The following is a 19,412-nucleotide window of genomic DNA, read 5'->3' on the forward strand; positions in this document are numbered from 1 at the left end:
CACACAGAGAGGTGTAGGAACAAGTGGGCAGCACAGGGGTGGAAAGGAGGAGGTGGGAGAGAACGACTTCCTTGGGGATAGCAGCATCCCACACAAGGAATTCCAGTGTGGCATTCCCTGGCGAGGCTGAGTGAGGAAGGAGAAGTGGCCTCTCCGTGGTGCAAGGAGCTCATGGGAGAGGTGAGTGTGCTCCTGCACTGCGTGTGCTCATGGGCTCAGCCCCCTGCTCAGAGCACACCAGAGACTTCCCCTGCGAGCACACCATATGGTCCTTCACAGGCTTTTTTTTTTTTTTCAGAGAAGGGAAAATAAATAAAAGATGTCACCACAATACTGTTGGAGGTCTTTGGTGGCTTTCTGCACAGGCTCAGCCCCCTGCTCAGAGCACACCAGAGACTTCCCCTGCGAGCACACCATATGGTCCTTCACAGGCTTTTTTTTTTTTTCAGAGAAGGGAAAATAAATAAAAGATGTCACCACAATACTGTTGGAGGTCTTTGGTGGCTTTATCCTTCTTCTTAGCTGCCTTCCTATCCCAGCATGGATATATGTGTGTTTTTCCCTACTGAAATTGATGGATCTTCCTAGACAAGAACAGAAGAAATTAATTCACCATATTTTCTGTCTTTTATTCTTTTTCTCTCATGGACTCAGTGCAATAAGATGTTTAGATCTAATCTCAGCAAAACAAACACAAATCCATGGTGAAGAATATTGCCAGGTCAAGGATCTGAAATATATACTTGACACTAGCACTTCTTTTTGGTTTTTCCCTTCTCCACTTTTGTAATTGAAAGCTCTGGCATTTTAGAGGCAAGATTTCACCCTGGGAACTGCTGAAGGATGCTGGGGGAGTTTCTTGTTCACCAGAATGTTTACAGAAAATTTGTCACAGCCTGACCAGATCTAATTGGCTTGATGTGTAAAGAAACAGGCTCCTTGGATATTTTTAGTACTCTCCAACCTTTCTAGCACAGAACTGTTGGGCGTTAATTAATTCCAGTTGTCTGACAGTTCATTCTTTCAAAGTTGGATTCTCACAAACAATTTGGCTCCAGGTGTCTTTTAGATCCAATGATAAGACAACAGGATGCTGGCATTTATCATGTCTGGTGTCTTGAGCATATATTTTCTGATGTTTGATACTTTGGACATTATATATCTCTTTATTGCCTTTGCAACTATCCATCTTTTAGTCCTAGCGGTTTCATTACTGCAACTTGTGTCATTGACAGGCAGGAGAAATGCCCCCAATTAACACATGGACCTTTCTGTAGCTGTCTTTTATTTGTACAACATTTTTTCCCTAGCTAAGATGCATGGAGCATTCTGAGCATCTTCTCTTTGCTTTCTGCATCCAATTATTTTTACTCTGTGTTTTTACAGTGTAGTTCCATTCATACCAAACCTATTTGGGTAGCTTTACTACAGGCCATATGGTCTCTATTTGATTTTCCAGGACGTTTGGTTGTTCAGAATGCCCCTAGTCTCTTCTTTAATTTCAAGATTCTTTACTCTCTGTGGTATGGAAAACAGAATTGGAGGGCCTTCTTCCTGTGCTGGCCACACTACAGCCTCAAGCTCAATCTGGGCAAAAAACAGACACATTTATCCCATGTATCCAACAGGACTGGGAGAGATTTTGTGATTATAGTGGAAAGAGTTAATTTTAAAAACTATTACTAAGTTTCCAAAGTAAAATTTTCTGAGCTAGAATTGAAAACCAGGATTTAGAAAGAAAAAAGTACCAGATCAAAGCCAAATTTATCCTACTGATAACCCACCAAAGAGTTTCTATCGTGGTGTTATAGTACCCTCATATTCAGCTCTTCTGCCCCAGTTTTGGACCTATGAATGAGGATGCACTTGGGCATTGCTTAGTAAAACATGGATGGTTTTAATGCTTTGTCCAAGCCCAGCCTAGACAGATCCATAGAAAACATCCATGAGATCCAACCTTTGAAAAAGGGCTGCTGGAGACATGGATCCCCAGGAGAGGTTCACTCAGCTCACCCCTTCATACCTGCCCTCTCCTTTAGAAAGAACAATTTCTCTTACTGAAAAATGGGTTAAGATTTGCAGGGGCAGAAATACCCAGGTTTGGGCCCCTTCTTGCCCTGAGAGGACTAAAATTGCAGGCCTCAGGCGTCCTCTGTGAACAAGGCTGTGTGGCCTCATCAATGTCAGGAGGGTGGAAATCTCTCCCTTTATCCTTTGGTAAGAAGTAGCTGCTCCATCTGCTACTGGTTTGGTTTGGCACATCAGCAAGCAACCACCAAAGGCAAGCAAGGACACTGTGTGATTTGGCAGGGATTTTGGCATGAGTGTGCAAAAAGCTGTGTACAATGATGTCTGGCCAAGCAGCCACAGAACTTGCCAGCGGTGCTTGGAGCCTGGCATTCGGCTGCTGCACAAGGGCATGGCTGTTGCCCTCTTGGCCTGGCTCTCGGCACTGATCTTGGCTCGTGCTCTGGGCCTCTGGAGTGTACAGATCCCTGTGAGCCTTGGGATGAGGGCACTGGTAGAGCTGCTGTGTCCCCATCCTGTGCCTCTGCAGCCCCACAGCTCAGTGACTGCATGCCGGCGGGGCAGCATACAGTGCTGAATCCCAGCTGGGCTACTGCACCCTTTCCTCTCTCCTTGAACCCTGCAGCTGTGTGCACCACCTGGAGCACTCTGTTGGCTGGGACATGCTTCTGCCACCCTTTCTGACTGGGAATTTGAGTCCGGAGGGGTGGGGAGGGCAGCCTGCAATTGGGCTTGGAGCATAGCCTCCCTGTGCTGACAATGGGAACCCTGTCTGGTCAGTGAGAGCCCTCAGGGGAATTTTAGCCTCTTTTGGGGGCCCCAGGATCTCTCAACAGCAAAGCTGAGGGTGCTGAGGTGATGTTTTCCCTGGAGACTTAAAGGCTTTGAGGTCCAAAAAATGTTTTGCCCTCTTGGACCAAGGTGCCTTTGTGCCTGCTCTGTGCTGCTGATACTACTGCAGATCTCTGGGAGCTGGGACCATCTCCCACCCCAAGGAAAGCTGCTCATTGTAGCGAGGTTCTGCACGATGCAGTAAGCACCCAGCTGGGGTATAAAGAGGATGCCAGGCACCTGCAGGAGCCAGACCCCAAGAAGCTGCAGCTTTGGCCTGAGGAGAACCAACAGCAGGTCAGTTCCAGGGGGAGCCCATGGGTGGCTCAGTGACCAATTCAGCCCAGCCATGCCACAGATCCCCCCTGACCTGCCCATGGCCTGTGCAGCCACTGCAGAGCATCCCCCAGCCCCACAGAGCACTGACCCTGGGAACAGGAGAAGGGCTTCTTGCTTTTGGAACATCACAAATGAACTGAAATGCTTTTCACCCCTCTTTTTCTCCTGCGGTGTTTTTGTTGTTGCTGATGTTGTTGTTTTTTGGTTTTTTTTTCACAAGTTGGGAGTGGTATTGTACCAGAGTGATTTGCAAAGCCTTGGCTGGTAACATCTGACATTTTCACTTGTGGTATTTGCTGACATATCAGCATTGCTATGTCCTGCCTGCCATAAGATGTCTAAGCAGCTATTTCTAGGGCATAATAAAGCAACTGATAGTGAAGACAGGCACAGAGAGAAAACTGAGATTAGGGTACAGGAGATGACTTTGTCAGTTAAAACCACCAGCTTGTAGGTATGAAGCCCAGGTACAAATCAAGTGCATGTAAAAATATCAAAAACTAGATTCTGGGAATATTTTAACAGGAATCAACCACTGTGTTACTAGAAGAGACTCTTTAGTTTCCTTGCTGTACCTTGTCAAAACATTATTATCTATCCTTGTCTGCAATGTTGGCCTTGTTTTTCTTGTGTGCAGATATTAACTGTACATTATTTTATCACTTCTCTTTTGTGCCTACATTGGTTTCAGGACAGAGCAGAACTCGGAGATAAACTTTTATATCATGAAGAAAAAAATCTCACAGCTCCCACTGCCTTAGCTACAAATCACCTCAGCAAATAGTTCACAGTACAAGTCAATAAACCATCCTTTCTTTTAATTAAACTTGTTTTAAACACTTTTGATGACCAAAAAGGAGCATTAACAGTAAACACGCTACTGCCAATGCCAAGCACCCTGACCCCACAAGGATGGTTATGCTAATGGTTTTTAAGACCCGTGGAGAGCAGGAGGAGACCAAATACATTTGTTAAAAAGCATGGCTCAGTCCTCAAGGGGCAGGCAGCCATGGAGCTGCAGTGGGGTGCTAATTGGCACAACTGCCTGGCAAAATGCCTCTAAAATAACAGGCACTCAAGTTCAAGACTCACTGTGGTTTCAAATATCCACTGCATAACCCAGACAGTATCTGGCTTATTAAAGGAGGGCAAAAAACCAGGGAGGAGAAGAGAACAATGGTATCTTTCCACATGGGCACTAATCTGGCCAGTGGGCAACAGCAGAGCCGATTTTCTCACAACAGGCTGAGGCTTCTGATGAATTTAATGTTCTCTCAAGATGGTCTCAATTGAAATCAAACTCACTTATGACCTTTTCTCTGAGCAGTAGGACAATAAAATCCATAATGAAAAGGCAGTCAAACAGAAGACAAGAATGTAATTTTTTTAAATGAATGTTTTATTCATTAAGTATTTATAAAAATGTGTAAAATACACTCAAATATATTTGATTTGTTGACTGTAGCTAAAAATATAAAAATATACTTAAATGCATAAATTAAATTGACAATAGTAGCACAGTTCTGTGTTCACCCAGTGTTTGTTAGGAACACAATTATAAGTAATTATATTGTATATGAGCATGGAATAAGCATTGAAGATGTATTTCAGACACTTTACTCCAGGCACTGGCAAACAATTTATGGCTAGCCACATTTCAAAACTGTGGGGTTTTCACTACAGTGTACTGCCCTGCTCTAGAACAATATATATTTAGCTTCCTAATGTTACTTACAGTATTTCTCTAGCTTTCAAATAAACCAAGAAACAACTAAACTGTCATGGACATCGGACTACCAGCCTTGCTGACACTGTATCTGTCCCAGTTTCACAGTTTCTTCTCAGTTAGCTAGTCCCTAGTCTCCAGTATTTCCTGACAGCCTTAAAAAAAAAAATCGCAATTTGAACCAGCTGTTGATCTGTGAGGTCACTGATAACAAACCAGTTTGCTTTGGCCATAGAGGTGCTACCAACAGGTCAGGAGTTTGATTTTGTCAGCATGAAGGAGCCAGTTCAGGGCACGGGGTCTACAGCAAGTTGCCCAAATGCTAGGGTGAGCACTCACTTCAATTCAAAGTTACAGCATCCTGGGATTACAGGTCCCAGAGCTCACAGCTCCAGAGCCCAGACATCAGTGACAGGGCCATGAGGGAGTGGTGGTCATTCTAGACTGCATTTTATTTGCACAGACTGTACGTCTGAAGCATTGAAAGAAATCTGAATAAATGTTAAGCACCTGCCAAGGCACTCCTTGGACATGAAGCTGTGGCTGTGGTAGGCTGTATCTCTGAGTGTCAGATGCATTTTTCTGTTCTGTGGCCTTGGAGAGAGATGCTGATAGAGTGATTTGATGGCTATTGTTCTCATCACTCTAGTCCACATATTAAATCCCAGGCTGAGGAGCACAGCTAAGTGCCCATGTACTCCTGTCTAGTGTTTAACTTTGTGCTTTCAAAGTCAAAGTGTAAATAACCATATACAATACATAATATAAACTTAAAGCTCACACATTTTCTTTTCTCTGTTCTACAATTGGAAGAAAATTCATAGCATATTATGGCACAAAATAATATTTCTGGCATTTTAGGCATTATTTATTGCTAAATAACTATAGCAGCAGAGAAAAATGTATAAAGTTGCACTTTTTGACATCTTCACAGTATGCCTATTTCTCTCACCCACTTTTGTGTTCCATTAGTAACAAAAAATATCATTTATAAACTCCAGCTAAGTAAAATCTATTTTTTCCCTACAATTGCTAGTAGATCTTGTAATTTTATTGCACAGATTAAAAAAAATATTTATTACCATTTTTTCATTATTAAATAACTTTCAATACAAAGATTTGAATTAACCTAAAAGCCCAACCTTGCAAGTGCTTCAGAAGTGGAATGGTATTTTCTTCAGGCAAGCATTCCAGTTGACTTTCATGAAAGTACTCAGGTAGCTTTGTGGACCATGCAGAGATTCAAAGGATGGGCTCCAAGTGTGCAAATCTTAGCTTATGGATCAGCAACAACACTAGCCTTGCTTTCTAACATTATTATTGGGAAACATCAAGAAGGGAATTCTGAACATCACCAAGGACATTCAAAAGTTGTCTTTCTCCTTAAGAGCTGTCTTTGTTCAGCACACAAGCTCCCTCAAATCTATTCTTGTTACATTAACAGTTTCCCATCAGTCCTGTTAGTCAGCTTAGAGGCACAATAAATATAACTACTTATACTGATAAGTAGGTGTTGTATATTAACAAAATGCTACATAGATACTTTTTAACTTTTTCTTAGTGGATTTACACTGGTTTCATATGAGTAGGATTGGCTAGAGAGCAGAACCAGAGCAATAATGTGTGTATACAGTCTCATGTGTGACCTACTTGGGCAGAAATGTAAAGCTGCTCAAGAGCATTGTGCCAGTGTTTAAGGTTATCTGTCATATTATGAAGTGATGAGGAGGAAGAGGCTTATGAACTGTGTCCATTATTAGCTGAGAGAAAAGATGAAACTAGCTGTCTACTATGACATAATTTTGGGCACACATGTACGAACTCTGTAGCTGCAGACAAGGGAGCTGAGAATGATAAAACTGCAGAATAATGTGTGTCTTTCTGAAAATGATGAACAACATGCATACAGAGCATACAATCAGACTTTTGCCCTCAGATTATATAGTATTGAGTGAGTTCCATTTCCCTCAGCATTAAAAAATGACATGGTGATATAGAGTGTGAGGTAATTTATAGGGTACACTTGGTGTGTGTTAACAGTGCAATTGTACTGCTGGTAACTAACATGGTGATCTTCATTCCTTGGCTACCCCTGCAAGAAAGGAAGGACCAAATGCAGTGCATGTAACACAACAGTAGTTTTCACAATGCCTTAAGTGCAGAAGTCATTAGCCCAATCAACAGTGGATCTAAAGCTACGATGCTTGTTTGTCCTTCCTTGCTAACCTAGACATCTAGCAAAGGAAACAGAGAAAAGAAAGCATCTGCAGAAAATGTGCTCATTTCTTTGTGGTTTTGCTTAGACTTTCCTCTGTGAAAATGTCTTCCACTCTAATGCTAGTTCCCTTCTTCTTCAGTTTCCATTAAGGTTGGTGAATTTTGAGGTTTGCGTGGTGCCAAAGAGGATGTGCTGGAGGGATGAGCAGTATTTTCATTCAGAAACACCTAAAAAGAGTAAACAAGTTTACATGTTCTGAGCAGCTGTGACAGCTGATTTGAAGGGTGGTTTCTGAGGCATGTGAGGGTATTTGGTCAAGAAAGGATGAGATTCCAGATGGAGTAGGAAGAGTGACTATCAGGCTGTTACCTTTTCTAGGAAAACCAGAGTAACATGGATATGCACATGCACATCCATGCTGTGGCACAGGAGTTCCTCAGTCAGGCACTCAGTTAGCTTTTTCTTGATTCTCAGAAGGCCTTCAGAAATATTTATTTTTCTCCAAAACAGAAGTGGAATTTAGGCACTTGTCTTCAGCAAGAAGCTAAGTTTCTCTATGAGAAGTATGGGTAGATATATGAAAGAAGTGTGAAGCTCTTCCTTCTTTTCATGGTGGAGATGAACTGTGTACTGTTTCTTCACTATTTGTTTGAGGAGCATTTTATAAAGATAAGTAATAGCTGAACAGTGTTTAGACCCCTTAATGAGACGTCACTTTGCAGAGGAGACAGAGGCTGTGCATAATGCACTTGGCTGGGCAGGATACCTGATAAGTGCTCTTTGACTGTACTTACTATATCACTCAGTTCTTTTGCTGATACAAAATTAAGTTGATATGTTTTAAATTTTAAACATGTTTTCAGTAATGAGTCCCTGCTTGGGAGCATGGGGTTTGGAACTAGATGGTCTTTAATGTCTCTTCCAACCCAAAACATTAGATGATTCTATGATCAGGACAGTCCTGCAAGCCTACATTCCCTGATGAGCCTTTTTCCATTCCAACTGCCCCTGTGGTGGTGACATCGGGTAACATTCCAGTGGAGAATTCTTTCTATGTAGACATGCCGGGGCCAAACTGTCCCACTGTGAAAGCAAGCGGCATTTGAAGGATACCAACACTTGGGGCAAAGTGCAGCTTTACTCCAGCTGAGTAAACTGTCAGATATATACCTTTATATGTCTTTGTTTCAATATGTTTGCAATCTCCCTACTTTTTTGGTTGTCTTGGTACAGCATTGTTTCTGATGAGCTGTGGAAGTTGCCAGACTTCACATCCTCACAGGTTTGTTAACACAAATGTCTGAGGAGTGTCTTTGAACACCTATCTTAATAAAAATTTTACACACATGAAAGTGCACAGACACAAGTTGTAGTCTGATTCTGCTCTCTTAAACCAGTGTAAAGAAACCAGTATGTGACCTGTCTTCCCCTAAAGCACGTGGTCAGAGAAAGGTCTGCTAGACTTCACTGCAGCGTATGTTGTTTGATATTTTTCTACTATGTCACACTAGACTGAAACAGTTGCTTCTAGTGAGGTGAACCCTGTTTTGCTCGGTTGTTAATGAGTTCTGTAAAAGGTATGTCACTGTGATATGGGTTACTCCCATTTTTGTCAGATGAAAAGCAGTAAGTTTGAAGTGTGGAGTAGCATTGTAATTTCTATACAGGACTACTGTTCCCTTGCTCAATAGTAGCTTATTTCATCTCACAAACACTGAAATATTTTTTAAAAATGAGGTTTTCTGTATAGGACTTTTTCCATGTCATGCCAATAGCGCCCCAAACGCAGCAGTCCTGTTAGCCATACAATTTAAAATAGTTTATGTAGAACAGTTTATAAAAACTGTGATAAGAAAAAATAGTATTATCTGAAGCATAATATTAATATAAACAATATAGAAAAAAATACATATTTACATAATGCCAAAATACAATTATATACATTAATATCTATTACATTTAAATTATATATCTTAAAAAAATTACCAGACCAATAAATTATACACAGTCTCATCCAAAAGGTCTGGCACCTTTCTGGTGCATGAAATACATACATAAAAAACCAAAACAAACCCCCTAGTTAACAAATGTGTTCACAAAAGCAGATATCTCTAACATTCTTAGTGTCTTGAATAAACAGCATCTGAAAGCAAGGAAAAATGAGATTAGAAAAAGTAAACCAACACAGATTCAGCAGTGCCCTGAGAGGTGGCTGTGTGGCAGCAGCATTGGCTGGTGACGGATGTGACAGCTGAAGTTCAGATCCCACCTCTGCCTGGACTCTCAATGTGTGAAACCTGGGTATTTCAGTTCTTGGTCACCTCCAAGCCTGTTCTACCTGTCTAGGACAACTTCGATTTCTACAGGCTAGATCAAGAAAATTATTTGGATTTCTTATTATATAATCCTAATTCCTAATGTCCAAATTTGTGGAATTACTGAGAACCTTCTGTCTTGACCCTAAAAACTTCTCCATCCTTTAAGAATCAGCTCTACCAGGGCACAAGGTCACCATTGCTTACAGCTTCTCCACACTGGTCCTCTGGCCATGGGCCCAGGAGGTGAAGGGCAGTGCAGGTGCTGGTTTGCTACTGCTGCCACTCTTATCAGCAAGGGACTGGACACAGGCTAGGAAAAGGAGCCTACAAGGATGGGGAGTCTGGGGAGGAAGAAAGAACACAGCCTAGGGCACCTATATTTTCAAGTCAAAGCAGATGGGAAGTGTCCCAAGGCTGCCTATATTGTCAGCAGCAGATGAGGGTGATGCAGACAGAAACTGAACTCCATGAATGGCAGAAGAGCCCAGTGAGTGCTGTCAGTGTTCTCAATTGCTTAAGGATAGTGAGAACATGAGTACTAATGGAGAAAATAAAGACACAACTGCAAGAATGAAAATAGCAGAGGGAACAAATGAAGGTCCAGGAAGTAAAGAAATATCAATGGTTAAGGATAGCACAATTCCCCCTCAATTACACTGTCAGTGAGCTACCACATTTGAAACATTTTAGAATTTGATAAACTTGTATTTACCTCTGTGATACTCTGGATTCACATTTTCATATATTGGAAATAAGGGATTTTCTTGTTCACTGCGAAGTTTTCTGGCTCTTAACACATCTCTCACACATTGATGTAGATACACATATTGACACTGCAAAAGATTTGTTTTTAAGACACTGAGAAATTTTGTAATTTAATTTTCTGTACTGTGAAAAATCATTAAAAGCTAACTCCCTCAAAAAAATCAAGGGTGGTGTTAAAAATTAAAATATCATTCCAAAATTAATCTCCTTCTCATGCTGGTAATATAGTAAACTTTTGTGATCACCTCTCTTTAGAAATAATACCAGTAAAACATAAATGAACACCGTATGTTTTGACAGATCATGCCATTAGTGAAAACTTTAGCATCTGTAAAGTGCAATTTCACATGGTGCTGTGTTGGACAGCTACTACTTCTGAATGCTTTGGTATAAAGTATACGTAGAAGAATTAATATGCACATGAAAGCATGCAGGAAGGACAAAAAATTCCTGATTTTCTTTTTGTTCTGAAAAGAAACATTTTCCACAGAATTTTACAATAACATATAAATATTTCAGACAACCATGAGAAACATAAATCTCTGAAAAAATCAGAAAAAATCTCTGAAAAAACTATTTTTTTTCAGATCCAGCATAAGTTCTAAGATTGTTTCTGACTATACAGCAATTGACAATCTTTTCTGAAGAGTGCCTTTCATAGAATGGAGCTAAGAGGACATTCACAACCAATGTAAGGAGGGTCAGCATGTTATTGACTGTTGATTACTCACCAAACTATCTTCACAGAATAGATTATTAAACTTTCAAGCTTTGCTACTCTTTGTGGTTTATGACATAGGTTATAACAGTCTTTCAATTAGTGTAACATGGTACCTAAAAGTCAGGCTGAGCATGTTCGTATATATCAAGGTGTACCTTTTTAACATTATCTCAAAACCATAATTTCTCCAATAAGTATATGTATTTTCTCCCCTCACATCTTCAGCCATTGCTCTGTGTCTTTCTCTTAGTGCTCTGGCACTGGGAAAGTGAGGATATCTGCTTTTATGCACATGCAGCTGCTCTCTGTGCAGAGCAGAACCCTGTACCCCACCCACCAATACGATGGAAAGCTGGCCAAGCATGGAGACTTCTTTGGCAAAGACCATTTTCAACTGGAATGGTTACAGCTGCTGTAGCATGCTGCCTTTTGAGCTGATGCACAGAGTTTTCCCTTGCCTGTCTCCACCTCCAGTCCCTTGCCTTAAACAATGCTGAGCCAAGTCTGAAGCAGAAGGCATTGTTTTGTTGCTGCTGTTTTTCTGTGACTGAGTAGTGTCAAGTATGATGGTACTGTGGGCTTTGACTTTTGTGTGGATCTGGCTGTCCTTTGACTTAGACATCATGTCAAGCTCATGCCAAAGGCAGGTTTTGTATTATAGAATTTTAGTTGTTTATAAGTCAAATTTAGGCTCTTGAGGTAGTTGCCTCTTTTTTCCAGCTAGGGAAAAAGAGCCATCCTCCTGAGATGTCTGTCTGCCTTTGCAGACTACAGATGGGAATGTAAGAGGATCTGTCTCTGAAGATGCAGAAACTAGGCTGGGAACCTGCCTCCCCTCCAAAAGAAAGTCTTCTGTGGTTAAGATATTTCCAGGAGCCCCTTTGTTTTGTGTTCCCAGCTGGGCCTCTCTTTATACCCATATGAGACTTTTACATCTATCAGAAAACGCTGTCACTAATACACTGGTTTCCAAATTGCAACAAAGAGCTCCATTAGTATCAAGTTACAGGCAGAAGCATCAAACTTGTTCTCATTCTTCTATTAATGGTTCACAGGGAAAATGTACAGAGTAACTCCACAAAAAACCTTTATTAAACCAGCTCCTAAATATTTAGCTCCTATGAGTATAACATGATTTTCTTGCCATGTTAAAAGCACAGAAAGAAATACAAAGCATTTACTTTTCCTGAACTTTGAGAACAAATGTGCTTGCTTTTCCAAAGTATGTTAGGAGAATGACAATCAACTTTCCAAAATCATTATAGTGAAAATGACAGAGCAGCTCAATAAAACACAAACTGCAAAGGCACAGGGTCACAGTGGCCAGAGTTTTAAAATTGCATACATCTAATTTTCTCTGTCCTGCATTCCCCTTGCCCATTATGTCAACCTATCTGTCTGGTTTAGGCTTGTCTTCCAGACTTATCCCTGAAGGACCTATCTCCACTTAAAGCTCATTTACTGGACTTCACAGTGAGGCAACTGTTAAGTGCCTGATGCATAATGCTGCTGGGGTGATTATGGGCCAGGGCAAAAAAAAGGAGAAATTTACAGGAAGCATAACTGCAACTTGTTATGGTTTGGACCCTCTCTAAGAGAGCCAATGGAAAGAAACCTGAAATTCTCACAGAGCTAAAATACATCTAGCTCATATTTCACAGTGGAGTAAGTGCAAAGTGCTTTGAGAGCCTTTAAGATGAGACTGGTTATTACACACTGTAGCTGTTGTTGCTGCACAGCAGGCTATCCAAACCTTACCTCTGTCTGAACCATGTGAACGCGGTGAAGCCTGAGATCATGGACTGCTGCATAAATGTCAACAGTGTCCTTCGACTCCAGCTGCTGCAGAATTCGGTCCAGTGCAATGAATGTGCCAGTCCTGCCAACACCAGCACTGGAAAACAACCCAAGACACTTAAAAGCAGATGGACCAAAGCATTCACCATCTTCATGTGACACTTCTGTAAAGTTCAGATCTCCAGGGTGAGAAACAAATTGTTCAAATGGCACCTTTGGGCCTTTATAACACTTTATAATGGAATTTATTTAGGAAGAAGGAAAGGATAGTAATGGTAGAGGTACCTCTGCCACTGCCTGCACTGCTTCCTGCTTTGGATTAACCCAGTCACTGAGATACATTGAAAGAATGCACCTGACTCTAACTTTGAAATTTCTTCTCTCCAGAGCTGCAGCTGTGGGATGCAGTAGACATTTGACATGCTGCAGCACATTCTGTCCAGGCAGACACAGGCAGGGTCATGGAAGACACAAGCCTCAGCCCATATAATGGTGGAGGGGTCAGATACTACAATCAGGTACTACCAGTGAACATATGGCTTTATCAAAAGATGCAGCACCAACTGCACTCTTTCTCCCTCTGTAGCCCTATACTCTGCTGCAATTGGCCAGTGGATAACAGATCAGGCAGTTCAATTTTGTAATTTTTTATGCAAGTGCACAGAACTGAGGGAAAACTGCAACCCTGTGACTGCTAGTGATGGAAAAAGCAGAAGAGCATGAAAAGGCAGTAAGAAAAGGGAGTCTCGGTCAGAATGGGGGAAGGACGGATCCATCAGCTAGTCTCAACATCCACACACAGTCAGATTCACCCTGGCTATATCTTAGCTTTTAAACACCTCTTTGTGATTCAAACATTGGGCCACAACAGCAGCATGTGGGCAATTTAAGAATGCAAAAGCTGATGAGCAGTGGCAGCTGCTGACACCTTCATGCTCTGCAGTGGTACCACAGAGATACAGTGGTTGCCTAAGAATAATTTTCAAGCCATCTCCAGGGTAAGGCTGTGGGTGAATGCATGTGCCTTGGGAATACTGCTCTGATGTATCTGGAAACTTAAGACCATCAGCTATCTCTCAGATTCTGCAGCTGCCCATAGGCTAGCAGGGATGAATATTAGGGATCTTCCCAAGGGTAGGGACAAGGGCTCTGTGCCACTGAGCCCCTGTGCTGCTGCACATACCTGCAGTGTACAATACTTGGTCCTGTGTCTGGGGTCCTGTTGATATAATCTCTTACAGTTCTGACAAACTGAATCAGGGACTGGGTGGTCTCTGGCACACCATGATCTGGCCATACAGTGTAGTGGAAGTGACGAATGAGCCTCGTTGAGTCAAGCTGCTCTTCCTGTTGGGATTCAAAAGTGTGGGTCATCAGGACAAGAGAGAAAGGAACATGTAGAACAGGTACCTTCAGAGACAATGCTATAGCTTCCACCAGAAGGGAGTCAGGCATGATGCAACTGTGGTACAGCAGAATAAACCTTCCTAATTTAGCCTTGCAAGTGTTTTAAGCCAATTAATCAGGAAAGAAAAAGATGCAAACATACACTGCAGATTTTAAACTCTCGTATTGTCCACTCTGGGAGCACTGATTCAGACAGCATCTCAACAATCAGGTCTCCATAGTACAAGGAATCCTGGTCATGGGGCCAGTATTGATCACACTTTACCTGCAGGGACACAAGGAAAGACAGATTTAGTGGTCAAAATAGCTACAAACAATGCCCCCATCCTGCACTTCAGACCTCTGAGGATGAAGGAAGAAAGGCAGCAGCTGAATTCAGAGAGAGATGCCACTCTGCCATGTCAACAAACAGGGTCTGCCATGGGAATGGGTTACCATGGGGGTGGGAAGTGGAAGTTCTCAAAATTAATTTGTGATGGAGGAATGGGGAGAACTTCAGGGATGCCTTCTTACAGGGCATATTTTCTGTGCTAACTCTTCTCAAATCTCTGCTTGGATGAGAGCTATGCTTCCAGTGCCCCTTGCTCACCTCTTGCTGAGACATGGCAGTAGAGTGCCACCTGGAACCACTGAGATGCAGAAGGATACAGATCCTATTCTGTGCTGGCTTTCACCCTCTCCTCAGGAAAAAATGGTAAGCTGAGAGGAACTGACCCTATGTGCTATTAGAGGATCACTAGTTCAAGTTTGTTTAATCTTCTTACAGATCTAGTTGCTGTCTTACAAAGTGACAGGACATGGTCATACCTGGGATATGTAGCATACCATGCTACACTTGCACTCAGGAAGAATGTTAAGTGCATGAGTGGTCTCTTTGCTAACTACATTCAGGGCTTATATATCAGAGATAATTTGATGTATTTACTGATCAACATTTACTCTCCAGAGCTTATATTTAAAGTAGAAGTTGATCAGCATTGATATGATAAATGGGCACTTTTTGTTGGTGGTTGTCCTTCTGCATGCTGAAGAAAATTGTCTAGTGAACAAAGTCCTGGATTAGAGACCAGAAGCACTGAGCTCTGCTCCTAATTCTAGCCTTGACATGCTGCATGATCTTGAGACAGTCTGTGTATCCTCACTTCACAGCCCTGATCTGCCTCCAGTCTTTATATTATACCTTTTCTTTCATGCTGGAGATCCTTGACTGGGCTCTTTTTGGCTTTAGCGTGATGCAAGTAAGAAGCAAAAACTTTTAACAGATGTTAAAACTGACATTTGACAGACATTAAAACAGAAAAAGAAGAGTCACTACTTACTCGGCCTTTCTCAACACACTGGGTTACCATGACAATATTGTGAACATTTTGCTCCCATGCCATCTTCCAGAACTCATCTTTGGTTCCAGGCAAAGGGCCCTGAGTTGCTATGTATTCCCTGCGGAAATTATTGCCCTGCAAATAAAGAGAACTCCATTAGCTTCCAAAAAGGCAGAAAGAAATCTTTTAACAACTGAACAAGCCTTGGGGTTGCAGACAGGGCTCTGCAGCAACCCTTGCTGGGACAATAGTTTTGAAAGCTAAATTGTTGCCTTGGACCTGAAAGCAAATGACTGATTGGAACAGAGAGAAGGAAGAGACTGTGGCAGTTTATCTAAATACTGTTCCTTTTGTGACAGTCAAAACTTTCAATAGTTCTTTTGTGTTCAGCACACTCTCAAGCAATTTTAAAGCTGCTAGGGGTTTTTGTTTTATTTATAATTTTTAATAAACTAGCTGAGTTCTGACTCGAAATCTGGATTGCTAAAGCCACTGCTATTATCAATCATAACTCTTTGGCAAAGGGCATTATTTTAATTTCAGCCAGTTTTATCACCCTGAGAGGTGCAAATGCTGTCAGGATGAGCTACAGCTCCACAGTGAGGATGCCACCTGCAGTGATAGCTACAGTTGTTGTGGACACTGTATAAAATCAGCGACCTTTAAAAATATGTCCTTGGCCAATTAGACTTGCTACCTTACATAACCATAGCAATGCAAGAAAGTGTCCTTAAGTGCTGGGTAAATCATTCACAGTTAACTTAATGGTAGTCAGACACAGTCTTTCAGCACAGCCACAAAATGAGTTCTTAGTTTTTTAGCTCAAGTGAATCAAGGAAGGGGGAGGGGAGCCTTAACCATCCAGCTTTATATTCAGTTTTAGATGATGGAAAAATTACCACTGTAAGGAGGACTGTAAAACACCACCCTTGAGTCACTTACTGGTATGTAGCTTGCATTAATGTAGTCTGAGCAAGGGTCATCATCCACATTGGAAAGCTTCACTCTTGATGTATCATCTAGCAAGAAATTGATTACAAGAGGCTTAGGGCTAGGTCTTGATTTTCAGTCCCTCTCAGCACTTACAGAAATGCGTTTGTGAAAGGACTGCCAGCACTATTACAAGATTTTATATGAAGAGCTAATTTATAAGGAATAACTGCTGGTTTTACTGCCTCTTTAATCTGTGAGTGCTGTGGACTGTTCCAGAGACTAGGAGATAGATGGGCAAGAAGGATGTGGTAAATATACTGAAATTCCTCTGCTGAGCTGCATAGAATTTGTTATGACAACAAAAGGGCCAAAATAGCATCCTCCTTCAATTCCAACAACAGCATGCTGTACTGGAAAGCAGCGCCCAGCTCTGCCCTTGAAAGAATAGTTACACTTCAGTGATATTCTGAGCTAACACTGAGCAGGCCTAACATCTTCTCTAGGTGAAGGGCTGTCTCTACAGAAACATAAAGTGCCTGAGCTGCCAGGACACTGATTCATGACATAATGCCATGTTGGATCTCAGTCAGGTGTCATTGCTGGCATGAGCAGGCAGGACACAGGAGAGCCTGTGCTGCCAGCACGTGCCACATCCATTAGTGGGGATGTGCACTGAGTTATGTGGTGTTCTTCCTCAATGTTCTACCTCCAAAATGACAGGTGGGAGATTAAAGGGGGAACCTCTCAATGACAGACAGGTCTTGCATGAGAAGAACAGGGTTAACTTGCCATGTCTTACCATGCAGAATCACACCAGCTCTACATTGTATAGTAGGTTTGCTGTGTACTCTGAAGAACAAAGATTTGGCAACGTTGTCAAAGAGCACTGAATGGATGCTACCCTGTATGTAAAAAACCCTACTGTTATTTCTACTATCCTTGTTATCAGCAGTGTCTGAATGCTCCCAATAGCTTGAGCTTTTTCTCCCTGGACTGAATGCTAGTCATTACACCTCTAGTGTGAAATTAAATTACTGATCTATGTGAAGCCATTCAGGGCCATGCATCATCTGCCTCCTAGCACAAGAACCTGAGCAGGCAGAGATATTTCATCTCGGACAGAAAGGAGGGAAGGGATTGGCTGCACTCTTTTCCACTAGGCTTAGTGAAAAAAAAGAGTGAAAAATAGCTTGTGTGATGCAATATTACACAACCAAAGCTAAAACTCACAGGGCAATATATTATTGTATCGATTTTTCCCTCTGTTCTCTGGCAGAAGTGCTATGTCACATGTCTGGTTTCGACCCACATCTTTCAAGTCCTGCAAAAAAGGAATAGGAATAAAATGTGAGGTCAAAATAATTAAAGGACAAGACAACACAAAGGGAAATAGTATTCATCAGCTCTCAAAGGCCATGGACAGAAAACAGCTGCTTTTTAATAAAAAAACAAACTGAAATTACATAGGTAAACATACTGCTTTAAAGGAAGTACATGGCTGGCAGGTACCTTCCATACTTTATGACACAGATGTGCCATAAAAACAAATGCTCCTAATCTCAGACAGACAAGTATCAGGCAGAAGCTTCCAGCCAGAAGATGCCAAATGAAGAGCTGGTTTCTGCACATGGACAAGTGGAGTTCAAATGAAATGCTCCACCTTTTTTGGATTTGCGTGAATAAGACAAACAAATGCAGGCCCTTCCAATACATTAACCAGTTGATTCAGCCAGCCCACCCCTTCACAAAGCAAGACCTTTGCCTAGGTTAGGATCCCACCTCATATTCCTTGGACAGAAGGTAGTTGGAGTCTGCTTGAAGTTTGTTGAAGTGTGCTTCAAAGTGACTGACTTTGATCGGACTGAAATATTCAACAGGAGGGAGAAAATCACAGGATGAATCACAGTTATAATTTATCTAGTTGGCTACCAAGAAGTTTTTTAGGTATTAATTTTTTCTTTTTACCTGGAAGTTTTCCTGTACCTGGAAATTATTTCAAAAGAAAAAGAAACACTTCATCAGTAAGTGATCAGATAAGTCTGTTCAACCACAATGCTATGTTAAAAAACCAAACTTTTTATATTACCCTTTTTGCCCCAAGTTCAAATGGACTGACAGTGGCCTGTCTCTGCGAATGTTCAGCCTTGCTGTAGGTCTCTCATGGCCATTGCTAGAACAAAAAGGAAGGTATTCTGTTACATCATTAAGTTTTGAAACTGGTAAGAGCTGGCACTGACATAATTTATATTTTCTTAAATGTCTTTTTTTTCCAGTTTACCATTTTCCACTGTGTTTTGATTTTTGGCTCTGATCCTGTGGCATTGCTCTTAGGTCAGGCTCAGAGTTTTCTTGTATTTTAGCTTGGCAATAGTGATGAGGAGTGTATGCGTGGCAGAGGAAGTAAGACATTTTTCTTGTTCTGAAACACTCGCAGCCCAGCCCATCATTAAGGAGGGTGCCCTGTGCTAAGATGGACCCCTAAATCAGTTCATTCTCTACATGTAAAGAAACACAGATGTAGATTTTCAGAACTGTAGAAGGTTCACAGCTTCCAGCACATCCATTCTGCAGACCAGGCCTGCAGCAGATGCCCACATTAATGGCTGGAGCAAGTGGCATAACCACAGCAGGCTTTGGGAAAGCCACAGAAGTGGTACTTACTCCACACAGCTAGTGTTGCCTTTTTTCTTTTTGCTGCCATCTCCTCCTTCAAGACATCTCCCTTAGAGAACACTTTCTCTTTATGTCTGATGTGGGAAAACCATACCTGTATTACTGCCATCCTGCTGGGTATATAACTTACAACAAGAAACCACATTCTATAATAAAGTTTATACATTTTGGCTAAAAGCTATGACTAGTCAGAAAATACGAGTTTTTTCAATCTGAAATTCTGGCATATGAAAAGCAAATTCAAAAACATATCAGCTTAATTTTGTATCAGTAAAAGAACTGAATTTCAGACTTGCAGTGTTTCCCATGCACTAGAAATGTTGAGGTTTTTTTCTAA

The 19,412-nt window shown here is 41.6% G+C and overlaps 1 protein-coding gene across 3 annotated transcripts in view; it reads right to left on the bottom strand.

The window, feature by feature from the left end:
• Positions 1–4,576: 4,576 nt before the first annotated feature.
• The window catches only part of PTPRB (protein tyrosine phosphatase receptor type B), a 62,165-nt gene continuing 47,329 nt past the window's right edge, over positions 4,577–19,412 (bottom strand). For 2 of the 3 annotated variants that reach the window (XM_039703848.1, XM_039703850.1), the window contains 11 exons: positions 18,489–18,572; positions 18,368–18,385; positions 18,182–18,263; positions 17,633–17,723; positions 16,412–16,488; positions 15,470–15,604; positions 14,293–14,415; positions 13,927–14,090; positions 12,705–12,840; positions 10,173–10,293; positions 4,577–9,285 (listed from right to left, as the gene is read on the bottom strand). In XM_039703848.1, the coding sequence (XP_039559782.1) occupies positions 9,263–9,285; positions 10,173–10,293; positions 12,705–12,840; positions 13,927–14,090; positions 14,293–14,415; positions 15,470–15,604; positions 16,412–16,488; positions 17,633–17,723; positions 18,182–18,263; positions 18,368–18,385; positions 18,489–18,572 (1,054 nt within the window). In that variant the 3' untranslated portion in view covers positions 4,577–9,262. The remainder of the gene's footprint in view (positions 9,286–10,172; positions 10,294–12,704; positions 12,841–13,926; positions 14,091–14,292; positions 14,416–15,469; positions 15,605–16,411; positions 16,489–17,632; positions 17,724–18,181; positions 18,264–18,367; positions 18,386–18,488; positions 18,573–19,412) is intronic. The other variant, XM_039703849.1, reaches the window with a different exon arrangement.

The sequence above is a fragment of the Passer montanus genome, unplaced genomic scaffold (genome assembly GCF_014805655.1).
Source record: "Passer montanus isolate IOZ18808 unplaced genomic scaffold, ASM1480565v1 scaffold17, whole genome shotgun sequence".
Taxonomy (NCBI): Eukaryota; Metazoa; Chordata; class Aves; order Passeriformes; family Passeridae; genus Passer; species Passer montanus.